The following is a 12,351-nucleotide window of genomic DNA, read 5'->3' as shown; positions in this document are numbered from 1 at the left end:
TTAATGGGAAGTTATTGACACAGTTTGTCCAGACACTTTTGATATTGTAAATTGCTCTTTATCCTCAGGGATTTTTTTCATATGATGTTATACATACTGTACAACATATTACATGTCACTGTCTACCCTTTTCTAAAGAAACCTTGCCTTGATCCTAGAGATTCCATCAATTTTAAGTCGATATCCAAACTGCCACTTTATCTTAGAATTCACGTAAAACAGTCTGAGTCTAGCTGAGTGTTATTATGAATTAATTTCAGATTTTTGACATATTTAGTTGCAAATCCTTTGCATGCAATAACTGCATCAAGCCTGTGACCCACTGACATCACCAAACGTTTGCATTCGTCTTTTGTGATGCTGTTCCAGGCTTTCACCACAGCCTCTTTCAGTTGTTGTTTGTTTTGGGGGGTTGCTCCCTTCAGTGTCCTCTTTTTACAGGTAAAATGCAGCTCTATAGGGTTTAAGTCTGGAGAATGATTTGGCCAGTCTAAAGCCTTCCACTTCTTGCCCCTGATGAACTCCTTTGTTATTTTGGCAGTGTGTTTTGGGTCATTATCTTGCTGTACATAGAATGATCTCCCAATCAGTTTGGCTGCATCTTTCTTTAAAATTGGCAGACAAAATATTTCTGTCGACTTCTGAGTTCATTTTGCTGCTGCCATCATGTGTTACATCATCAGAGAAGATTAATGAGCCGTCCCAGAAGAAGCCATGCAAACCCAAGCCATGACATTCCTTCCACTGTGTTTCACAGATGAGCTTGTATGTTTGGGATCATGAGCAGATCCTTTCTTTCTCCAAACTTTAGCCTTTTCATCACTTTGGCAAATGTTCATCTTTGTCTCATCAGTCCATTAAACTTTGTCCCAGAATTTTTGAGGTTCATCTCTGTACTTTTTCGCAAATTCCAGCCTGCCTTTCCAATTCTTCTTGCTAATGAGTGGTTTGCATCTTCTGGTGTAGCCTCTGTACCTTTGTTCATCAAGTCTTCTGCGAACAGTAGATTATGAAACAAAAGGTGTTACCTTCTAAGTTGCATATCAGATCCAGATGTAAATACTTGGAAATACAAGCTAAAATATTCAGCTCTTGTCTCATATTAATCGTTTGATGTCAAACCCAAATGTTTTCAGTCTACAGCAAAAATAAAGGAATTGGCCTCACTGTTCCAATACTTTTGGAGGGGAGCGTGTATGTCCCACGGATATCTAGTAGTAAATATATATCCTCCTTACAGTCTCAATTACTCCAAAACTGAAATAACCATAATCAATCCCTCTAGCTCAAGGAACATTACCGATTATTTCATATGTGGTTTGGGCCTATTAATAACATACAATATGTACGAGGTCCAAAAGTTCATGCAGTCGTGTTCTTCAGCTTAACCTGACCTACAAGATTCCCCCTTTCTTCTCATTCATTACTATAATGCACTTTACTCTTTCATAGACTTTGAATAATTAAAAATGCTGCTGCTCAATTTAATTTGGTCAGTTTTAGAGCAGTGCTATAAAAATAAAGTTATTATTACACTATTTGAGTTGGTGAATGACTCACGGTGCCCTGCAGTGGGAGCACAAGCCCAACAGAGACATTTTCACTGGTAATCCAATGAAATCTACTTTTTTAAAGCTGATATGATGACAGAAAATGAGGCTCAGTTTTTCTCTAAACCTCACATTTGATCTCTCTCTCCATATATACTTCTTCTTTACCTCTCCTGCCCTCTCTCTTACCTTCTCTTTATTAATTATTTTCTCTTTATTAATTTCTCAATACTATCTTCCAACACTTCTGCAATCTTTCCCGGTCTCCCTGTCATATTCCATTGTTTTACCATCTGTTCTTTTACTACTACATCTTCAGGCCTGTCTGGCAGACGAAGTAACCATGACACTCGTTTTCTGAAGCTGCATCTTGTTCAAATTAGTCTCTGCGAATCTCTTTCTTTTTCTGTTCCTTCATTGTGTCCTCCCCCTTGTTTGCCAGTTGCAATATTTGTTTGACCCTCTCTGTTACTATTTAGTGCGTAGTCAGTTTTCTTGAAACCATACAAAACTGCAGTAAGCCGTACAGTTTTCTGACAGTAATGAAAGCAGACAGATGAAACAAATGAATAAATGCTTGTTGTGATACATTGATACACTGATTAATCGAGGTTGTCTACACATATATTGTATACAATGTGGTATTTACACATGGTGCCTGTAATGAGCGTATTGTACTTTGAACACAGATGGAAGATGATGGGCTAATGATGACACGAGGAGAAGACACAGAGAGAGCTCAAAACTCTTAACTCTGTGCCTTGTAAAAACATGTAAACATGTTTAAATGATGCTCTACAGGCTTTTCCAGCCTGTCAAGACCAGACACCCGAAGTGTCAAGATTGTCTGTCAGAATAGGTGCAGTAATTCTTTAGACTTTATAGTGTACAACAGAGGTGAGTGCAATATCAGATTTCAGATGACTCAAAACAGTATCAGTTTAAAGTAACTCTATCTATGTCATATCAGATTAAAGAATGTGCCCCCAGTATTCATCAGGATTATTTTCTGCTCTTGAGCAAAGTCTAAACTTGCAGTTTTGTGCCAAAGAGCAATTAAAGGTTTCTTTACTTGGACACTGTTCATAGCGACTGACGTTATGCAATGTCTTTCGATGACTGATGGTCATCTGTATTTATTGGAACTAGAGTTTACAGATTATCTTTGTGTCATTGACACATCCCATTTGCAGACCCAAACCAACAGTGTGTTCCAACTCTCAGTACTTTTTGACTTCCCTACTGTCGCTTTAACTTCCAAGCCCATTGTTCTCTACTGAAGATGTAAATCTTTAAAAAATGCCTCACAAATATATAATTTTATTTCTTAAGGCTCAGTAATTTCCTATAAGTGCTTGTCAAGTTGATGTTCCAATGAGCATTTTGTGCAGTGGGATAAAGTATTGGGGATGAAGTTAAAACAATATGTCAACCAGAGCTACAGTGTAGCTTCTTGTTTTGATAACTATTGGACAACAATGGTGATATATACTGTATGGTGAATAGTGAAATATATGTGTGCGATTATTCAGTGTAGTGTTTTGGTGCGCCCTCATTTCAGTATATTTTGTATAATGTTGCACTTCGTTGCACATTTGGTTCAAGCAATTGTAACATAATCCATATTTTTCTGTTACTGTGCCTTGCCTTGTGTTACTTGGTTTTGGTCAGTTCTCCTAGCGCTAAAGTTATTATTTGGTAGATTAACTCTGTTTTGATCTGCATCCTGTTACTATTGTGTAGCTTAGCTCGTTTTATCTTCTGTTGAGGTAGCATTTCTAGGGTGAGCTTTTATTATGTCCTCTTGAGTAACTAGTCATCCTGCTTCCCATAGAGGTCGCTAGTGTTCAACCCTGCAGTTCAGTGCCCCCTCCCCATCTAACTCCCCATCACCCTTTTCCCCCATCTCTTCTTTTGTATTTACACCTTGTATTTTGTGTAAAATAAAACCTTTTTTTTTTCACCTTGGCTGTTGTGGTCAGTGTCTGCACTTGGGTCTGTGACTTCACATGACAGTACGGTCAGGCAATGAGCAATGAGCAACAGACAATGAACACACACTGACATAGCTTTCCCCCTCTCCCCCAAGTTAGCCGTAAGACCATTTCTGTTCCCCTCGTTCTTCCTGGTAATCATCATGAGACCATCACTTTTGTGGACAACTCCAATCCCCTAGTGCTAAGTTTCCGATTACTCCAGAATCATAACCCACGCATTGATTAGTCTCAGGATAAAGTCCTGTCCTATAGTCCCCATTACCAATGCTGACTGCCTTTGCTTTGCCTTGACCCCGTATTCACCCTCCCCAGCGGTTACTCCAGAGAATATTGATTTATCCGTTGTCCTTGAAGATTTCCAATTTCGTTATACACTGTATAATGACAATAAAGCATATTCTATTCTATGACCTGGCCCAAGTATTTAACAAGGACCATGCAGAATACTTGCCTCCTCACTGTCCATACGACTGCTTCACTGAGCTCCTACCCAAGGCTCCTCTGCCAAGTAGCAGCCTCTATAATCTGTCCACACCTGAAAATGCTGCAATGGAAACTTATATTTGTGAATCCTTGACAGCTTCAATGTTTCCTTGGATTTGCTAATCTCCACCGACAACTCATTCATGATGAAATAAAATTGCTGCTCCCCTGACTGCTTTGACCTCCACCTTCCGTCCATTTCTCATTACCCCTGAAGCCCACAAGGCCGTTTAGGACCTCAAGCACCATTTTGTCTCTGCTCCCATCCTAGTACAACCGGATCCAGCATTCCAATTCATAGTCGAGGTGGATGCCTCCAACATTGGGGTAGGAGCAATTCTATCCCAGCGTTCCAAGTCTGACAATGAACTTCATCCATGTGCATTATTCTCCAGAAGACTTTCCTAAGCTGAGTGAAATTAAGACATCGGGAACTGGGAACTACTATCTGTGAAGCTTGCGCTGGAGGAATGAAGACACTGGTTGGAGGGAGTGGAAAACCCATTCATTGTGTGGACGGACCACAAGAACCTTGAGTATATTCAGACTGCTAAGAGGTTAAACTCCTGCCAACCTCGGTGGGTCCTCTTCTTGGGATGTTTTGATTTCACCCTGTCAATCGGGCTCTTACAACATTAAACCTGATGCTCTTTCCAAACAGTATTCTGCTAATTACACTCCAAGACAACCTGAAGCCATCGTACTTACAACCTGTTTTATGTCCTCCCTCACCTGGGAGATTGAATCTCTGGTCTGCCAAGCTCACACCCAGTAACAATATCCTGTTAATGGCACTCCTAATAAGTTGTTTGCTCTTGACTCTGTCCACTCTCAAGGTGTTGCGTTTCATTGCGCATTTGGTTCAAGCAACCATATAACCCATATTTATCTGTGATACTGTGTCTTACCTTGTGATCCTTGGTTTTGGTCAGTTCTCCAAGCACTAAAATTATTATTTGGTAGATTAACTCTGTTTCGATCTGCATCCTATTACGATTGTGAAGTTTGGCTTGTTTATTTTCTGTTGAGTTAGCATTTCCGGATTGAGCTTCTACAACTGTTCGACTACAAAAGTCGCTAGTGTTCAACTCTGCAGTTAGTTCCCCCTCCTCATCTAGCTTCTCATCACCCTTTTTCTCCATCTCTTCTTTTGTATGTACACCTTGCATTTTGTGTAAAATAAAACCCTTTTATTTAAGCTTTGCTGTTGTGTTCAGTGTCTGCACTTGGGTCTCTGATTTTCTGTGACAATAAGTCTTCTGGAACTATGAGAATCTGCAGAGTCAAAAATATACATACAGCAACTTGAATTATCAGTTTTGGGGATGACTAAAGCTATGTTAATCAAATGTTCTTAGTGGCACGGCATCCTTGTGAGTGATTATCACTGACAGCTGCTGACTCTTCTCAGTGAGTGCCTATTAGATCCACTCATTAGACTTGGTTATAAAGACTTCAGTGAGAAAGTCTGAAGAGCTCAGCAAAGATCTGAAAAAGCAAGTCAACCACTAGCACAAGACAGGAACTCACTTGGAGCCATTTCAAAACAGCTGCAGATCCTAAACTAATCTGTGCAAACATTTGTAAGTATATTGTGCATGGTACAGTTGTGTCACTGTCACAGTCAGGAAGAAAACACAAGCTATAACCTGCTGCTGAGAAACAGTTGGTCAGGATACTCAGTAGTCACCAAGAATAGCCAAAAAGCAGGCATGCAATGAATTAGAAACTGCTGAACACAGATTCTTAGTGTGCACAGTCTTGTGTGTACAAAATAGAAGCCCTTCTTACACACACCTAAAATCATCAGCCAGAAGATTGAGTCTTGGACACAGGTGGGTGTTGTAACAAGACAATGACCCCATACACACATTAAAAGTGGTAAAGAAATAGCTAAATCAGACTAGAATTAAGGTTTTGGGTCTCGCCAAAGTTCTGGCTTAAACCATATCAAGAACCTGTAGACTGTAGTGAAAAAACAGAAAGCCAACATATTCATTTGAACTTTACCAGTTTTGTGAAGGAGTCATTCAAAAATACAACCAGAAACTTGTGCACGGCTACCAAAAGTGCCTGGCTGGCTAATAACCGAATACTAGAATTACTATGTGTATATTTTTGACCCAAGAGATTTTGTCATGTTTCCAAAGGACCTTTATCAAATCTATGATCGAACCAAAACGCATGATTGTTTTTTCTTTGTTGTTTTTTTTTTCATCACAGACGCATGGGTTTCAATGATTCCATTGCAGAAAATTAAGAAGACTCATTGGAAACTCAAAAATGATTTTATATATATGGTCTTCATAAACGTATGTAAACATTTGTTTAAGACTGCATTTGGACTCAACAGCAGTTCAAGATTCAAGACCAAGATTTGTTCATTTATTGTGTATTTTCTTTTTTTTCAATTTTATTTTTATTGGGGATATCATACATAGTCCAACATACACTATATTGCCAAAAGTATTCGCTCACCTACCTTGACTCGCATATGAACGTAAGTGACATCCCATTCCTAATCCATAGGGTTCAATATGACGTCGGTCCACCCTTTGCAGCTATAACAGCTTCAGCTCTTCTGGGAAAGCTGTCCACAAGGTTTAGGAGTGTGTTTATGGGAATTTTTGACCATTCTTCCAGAAGCGCATTTGTGAGGTCACACACTGATGTTGGACCAGAAGGCCTGGCTCTCAGTCTCCATTCTAATTCATCCCAAAGGTGTTCTATGGGGTTGAGGTCAGGACTCTGTGCAGGCCAGTCAAGTTCATCCACACCAGACTCTGTCATCCATGTTTTTATGGACCTTGCTTTGTGCACTGGTGCACAGTCATGTTTAGCGTCTTCGGCTGAGTTGTACATGCGAGTTCTGTCTGGATAGAAAACTCGAAGTCTGGCCGGGTAAGGCATCTGAAAACGAATCCCATTTTCTTTCAGAACTTTCTTTGCTTCCGCATACTCTTGTCTTTTCTGAAGTACACTTGGTGCATAGTCATTATCCAAATTTATCTGCGCATTCTTCCAGATAAAACCCTTCTTCTGCCATGCTGTTCGGAGGATCTCCTCTTTTATTCTGTAACTTTGAAATGCAATGGCAATGGATCTCGGAGGAGCTCCTTGTCGCGGTGTCGGACCCAGCGCTCGGTGCGCCCATTCAGTCTGGAGGTCCTTACCGTCTGCCAGGGATAGGTTATGTTTTAACAGCTCCTCAACAAAATATATCATCGACGGCAACTCATTCTCAGACCCCTCAGCGATGGAATAAATCCTGATATTATTCCGTCTGGATCTTTCCCTCCTGGTCTGATTGTTTAGCTTCTAGATCAGACTTGAAGTTTCACCAGCTCCTCCATCCCTTCTTCCATAGACTGCATCCTCTCCTCAGCATTCAGATTCCATTCCTCTGCCTCATCAAGTCTCAACTTTGCCTTGCAGATCTCATCCTTAATTTCTTCGAGTTGTTTTCTGTTGTCTTGACAAAAACTTTTTATTTCTGCCAATATTATGCTTAAGCTGACCTCTACATCTGCCTCTTCTTATTCGTTAGCATTAGCTGGTGGATCGCCGCGAGCATTATCTCATGGGAATTCCCAGCTATCGGTATCATGTGAGTCGACGGTCTGCACGTTTTTCTTTGGTTTCATTTTAATTTGCCTGTCCCACATCCAAATCTTATCCATCTCTTCGAGTTAGTTTAAATCGCGTTTGTTAAGTTTAGAGGGCAGTTTGGTTCCAAATGTCCGAAGAGAAAAACTTTTGAACTGCCATCTTTACAGCTGCGTAGCAGAAGTCTTCTTGTGTATTTTCATACATAAAAAACTAAATGCTGTTATCCTAGTCCCACTACAGTGCAAAAATAATAAGATTAAATATAAATACACTACCAGTCAAAAGTTTGGACAGTCTCATTCAATGCTTTCTATTTTATTATTTTCTACATTGTAGATTAATGCTGAAGGCATCAAAACTATAAAAGAATACATATGCAATTATGTTGTAAACAAAAAAAGGGTTAATCTTGTATGAAGAATGGGAAGGTGTGTACAAACTTTTGACTGGTAGTGTAAATATGAAAATACAACTAAGAAATACAGGTTAAAAAAGCATCTCAATGTCACTGTGCTTTCAATCACAGAATGTTAAGAATGCTTTGAATGATTCCCTTCTACAATTCCACATTTTCATTTAGCAGATGCTTTTATCCAAAGCGATGTACATCTGAGAGTAGTAGGTGGTGAGGTGTGTGATGGAGAGGCCTGTCTTTCTAAGCCTGCAGAGTGGGTGGAATTAGTGTTGAGCTATCTTTTTGATGGCTGAGGTATTGGTGATGGAGGTCAGGCCATCCCCCAGCTACATGCCCAGGATTTTCACATTGCTGACCTTCTCCACAGTGATGCCGTCAGTGGTCAGTGATGATGATGTTTGAGAACTCTTCCAATTTCAATCAGTCTCCCTGGTTTTGCCAATGTTCAGGGAGAGGTCAGAAACCCTGGGGTGAGCCTGTGCTCACTGTGATTGTTCTGGATGTCTGTCTGTCAACCCTGACTCTGTGTCAGGAAATTGAAAACCCAGTTGCAGGTATCAGCCTCAAATCCATCAACCACAGCTTTTCCACCAGCTGTTGTGGAATTACTGTGTTAAAAGCTGAGCTATAGTTGATGAAAAGGAGCCTGGTGCCCAGACTAGTACATGGCGGCGCGACCGACGATTGCGGTAGCCTCTCTCAGTGGTAACACAGTGTTTTCGAATGTGAGTGAAGCGAATAGTATGATTGAACAATGTGTGGAAGGAAAGTGTGTATCTGTGAGACGGTATGAACGTCAGCTCCTGCTGGACATTAAGAGCAGAGTTTGTGGTGGGACAAACGCTTGCAGAGTATACTGGGCGAGCTCGGCCTGCTTCGCTGTGGAAGCCAAGGTAGGCACACCCTGGGAGCACAGCTGAGGGCGAAGCACCACCAGCGGTGTGACCGAATGTGGAAGCGGGGCAAGCATGGTGGGTTCCGGGCTCGGCTAGCCGCTAATCTACACAAGCCAGCCATACCCACATTCTTGTTGGTGAACGATCCTCCTCAGAAATGGACCTCCTCAGACTGTGGAGAACCTCCCAACAAGATGTGAGAGACTGCTGCGCCACTGTTTTCACCGAGACCTGAATCAGAACATCACAGAAGCTGCAGTACAGCCGGAGGGCTAATGCTACACCGAGCAGACCGATCAGCTGCGCTAACCGGCAAGCGGAGAGGAGGTGGTCTGGCTGTTTACATCAACATGCTGTGGTGTCAGGATTCCGTCTCTGTTTCCACTCACTGCTCACAACATATAGAGCTACTGACTGTGAAGTGTCGTCCCTTCTACCTACTGCGGGAGCTGTTGGCTGTCTTCATAACAGCCGTCTACGTACCACCGAGTGCTAACACGGAAGAGGCTATGTTGGAGCTCTACAACAACATCAGCGAGAAGCAGCAGGAACACCCAGATGCTCTCTTCATAGCAGCTGGCGACTTCAACCAGGCAAGGCTCACAACTGTTCTGGCTAAATTCTACCAACATGTAAATATTGCAACCAGAGGAAACAACACTCTGGATTTGGCTTATACAAACATTAAAAACTCTTACAAAGTGGAGCCTCTCCCCCACACCTTCTATGCACATTTCGAGGCCAAAAGCACAATACAGGCACAGACACTGCTGCCAGCACTGTACAAGCAGACACTACAGCTCACCACAGCTGGAGTACAGAAGGCACTGGCTAGCATATACCCACTCAAGGCTGCTGGGCTAGACAACATCCCTGGACGCAGTCTGAAAAACTGCGCTGAGCAGCTGAAGGATGTTTTCACAGACATGTTCAATATCTCACTCCGACAGGCTGTAGTGCCCACCTGCCTCAAAAGAGCCACTACCATTCCTGTCCCGAAAAAACAAATCCTGCCGACCTCTCTGATTTCCGACCCGATGCCCTTACGCCTATAGTGATGGAATGTTTTGAACGTCTGGTCATGCAGCACATCAAAAACTGCCTCCCTGCTGAACTGGACCCACTGCAATTTGCTTACAGAACAAACAGTTCCGCATCAAAGACCATCACAGTGAGCACAGGCTCTCCACAGGGCTGTGTCCTGAGCCCTTTGCTCTTCAGCCTGCTCACCTTCGACTGCACTGCCAGATTCTGCAGCAACCACATCCTGAAGTTCGCAGATGACACGACGGTGGTGGACCTCATTAAAGACAACGGCAAGTCTGCATATAGGGAAGAAGTGAAACAGCTTCATGGTGCAGTTCCCATAACCTCTCCCTCAATGTGGACAAGACCAGGGAGGTTGTTGTTGATTTCAGGAGGGCTGGCAAACAGGATCATGCACCACTATTCATCAACGGGACTGCAGTGAAGAAGGTCAGCAGTGTGAAGTACTTGGGACAACCACTAACACCTCGGCAGTCCTCAAAAAAGCTCAGCAGCTCTACTCCCTCCACAGACTCAGGAAAACAGGCCTCCCCACCACACACCTCACCACCTTCTACAGGGGCACCGTTGAAAGCATCCTGACTTATGGCTTTACCACCTGGTTCGGGTGCTACAGCGTGAAGGACAAAAAGCGGCTTAACAGACTGGTCAAGATAGCCGGCAAAATCATTGGTGCCCCACTCCCCTACCGGATGGAGCTATACCAGCAGCGCTGTATCAGCAGAGCCACCTCCATCATCATGGATCTGCTCCGCACCTCCCACCACATCTTCTCCCTTTTGCCATCAGGGAGGAGATACAGCAGCATCATCTGCAAAACTAGCAGGAAGCTGAAGAGCTTCTTTCCTCAGGCTGTGAGACTTATTAATGGACTGTCCCCCATCCCCACGTACACACCCACACTTTAATGCACTTTAGAGAGACCGGATTGTGTGAGAGATTTAATTGTTTTTTATCTGATTTGATTGCTATTTATTAGTTTATTATGATGTCTATATTTTAACATGATGTATACTATTTATTGGTGTTTGTATTGCACTGCAGCCAATGGTCGAGAAATGAAATTTTGTTCTCCTGTGTATGAAAATGCACAATGTAAATGACAACAAAAATCTTTTGACCTTTTGGACCTTTTTTGATACTGTAGGTGTTCTTCCTCTCCAGGTGTGTCATTTGAGGTGCGGTGTAGTCGACATTGCACATTCTGTGAACTGGTTGACTCAAATTAAAGTGCAAATTAAAGAGGATCTAAGTTTGCAGAGAGTCAGATCTTGATGTGCTTCATGTCAAGCCACTTGAAGCATTTCATTACTATGGGTATGACAGATACAAGATGGAAGTCGTTCATGCAGCCTGGGTTTCCCTTCCTGGGTGCAGGGATAATCATTGCACTTTTGAGGTATGAAGGCACTGCTGCCTGGCTGAGCGAATTGTTAAAGATGTCTGCAAAAACATTTTAAGCTGTTCAGCACAGCCTTTTGCCCAGGAATGATGTCTGGCACTGCAGCTTTGTCGGTGTTGACACTGGCACAGGCCTTTTTTATTTCACCTCTGGATAGCTGAAATACATGAACAATGGATGATGGTGGAATCATCGGTGCCTGTTTATTGCTGGCTGCATGGAGATGTGCGTAAAAGTCATTAAGTCTGTTTGGTAGTGGGGGGTCTCTGTGACCTGCATCTGAGGTGAAGGGCTTGTAGTCAGTTATAGTGTGACAGCCATGCCACAAGCGGCTTATGTCTTTATTGTCAATGTATATACACTATACACTACTTTCTATACACTTTCTAAAACTTATCTCAGAACTCAAACCTTTTCAAACCCCAGCTTTCCATCCAAACATCTGCAAATAAGTGCTCATCTATGAAAACTAATTCTACTTTTTCTGGAAATGTAACATTGAATATATTTAAAAGGTTTTGGTTTTGGAGGATGATTGTTTTTGCGCAAATTATAATATTTGTATATCTGGACATGCTTGTCTTCATCAGGCAGAAGGTATTTGAAGATGTCCAACGATTCCTGAATACCGATGACATCATAAATCTCTTAGTCTTTGACCTAGAAAACAGCAGGTATGTAACAACAGATACAGACACAACACAGCAATTTTACAAAGCTATCAATTTACAAAACTAGATTTAAATTATCATTCAAAAGTCATTGTTACATTTTTTAATCAAATTTTTATGTTCAAATGGCAATTATATGAAAATCCTGAAATCCCAGCTGTCAATCTGTTTGTTTGTTTGTCAGTGTTCAATGCCGGTCTGATTCTTTGAGGTTCTTTTCTAAGTTTGAATGTGGGAACCTGAGAAAAGCTATTCAGGTCCGCAGGTATGGAGACACACAT

At 41.9% G+C, this 12,351-nt stretch overlaps 1 protein-coding gene across 3 annotated transcripts in view; it reads left to right on the top strand.

The window, feature by feature from the left end:
* The window catches only part of LOC111569377 (cytosolic carboxypeptidase 4), a 179,964-nt gene that overhangs the window by 114,538 nt on the left and 53,075 nt on the right, over positions 1–12,351 (top strand). For 2 of the 3 annotated variants that reach the window (XM_023271441.3, XM_055009140.1), the window contains 2 exons: positions 11,990–12,073; positions 12,255–12,335. The exons of the other annotated variant lie outside the window; for it this stretch is intronic. In XM_023271441.3, coding sequence (XP_023127209.3) covers positions 11,990–12,073; positions 12,255–12,335 — 165 coding nt within the window. The remainder of the gene's footprint in view (positions 1–11,989; positions 12,074–12,254; positions 12,336–12,351) is intronic. 3 annotated transcript variants of the gene reach the window in all.

This window comes from Amphiprion ocellaris, chromosome 3 (assembly GCF_022539595.1).
Source record: "Amphiprion ocellaris isolate individual 3 ecotype Okinawa chromosome 3, ASM2253959v1, whole genome shotgun sequence".
NCBI classification, from domain to species: Eukaryota; Metazoa; Chordata; class Actinopteri; family Pomacentridae; genus Amphiprion; species Amphiprion ocellaris.
Note: the sequence above shows the minus strand (reverse complement) of the source record. Positions and strands in the feature narration are given on the sequence as shown.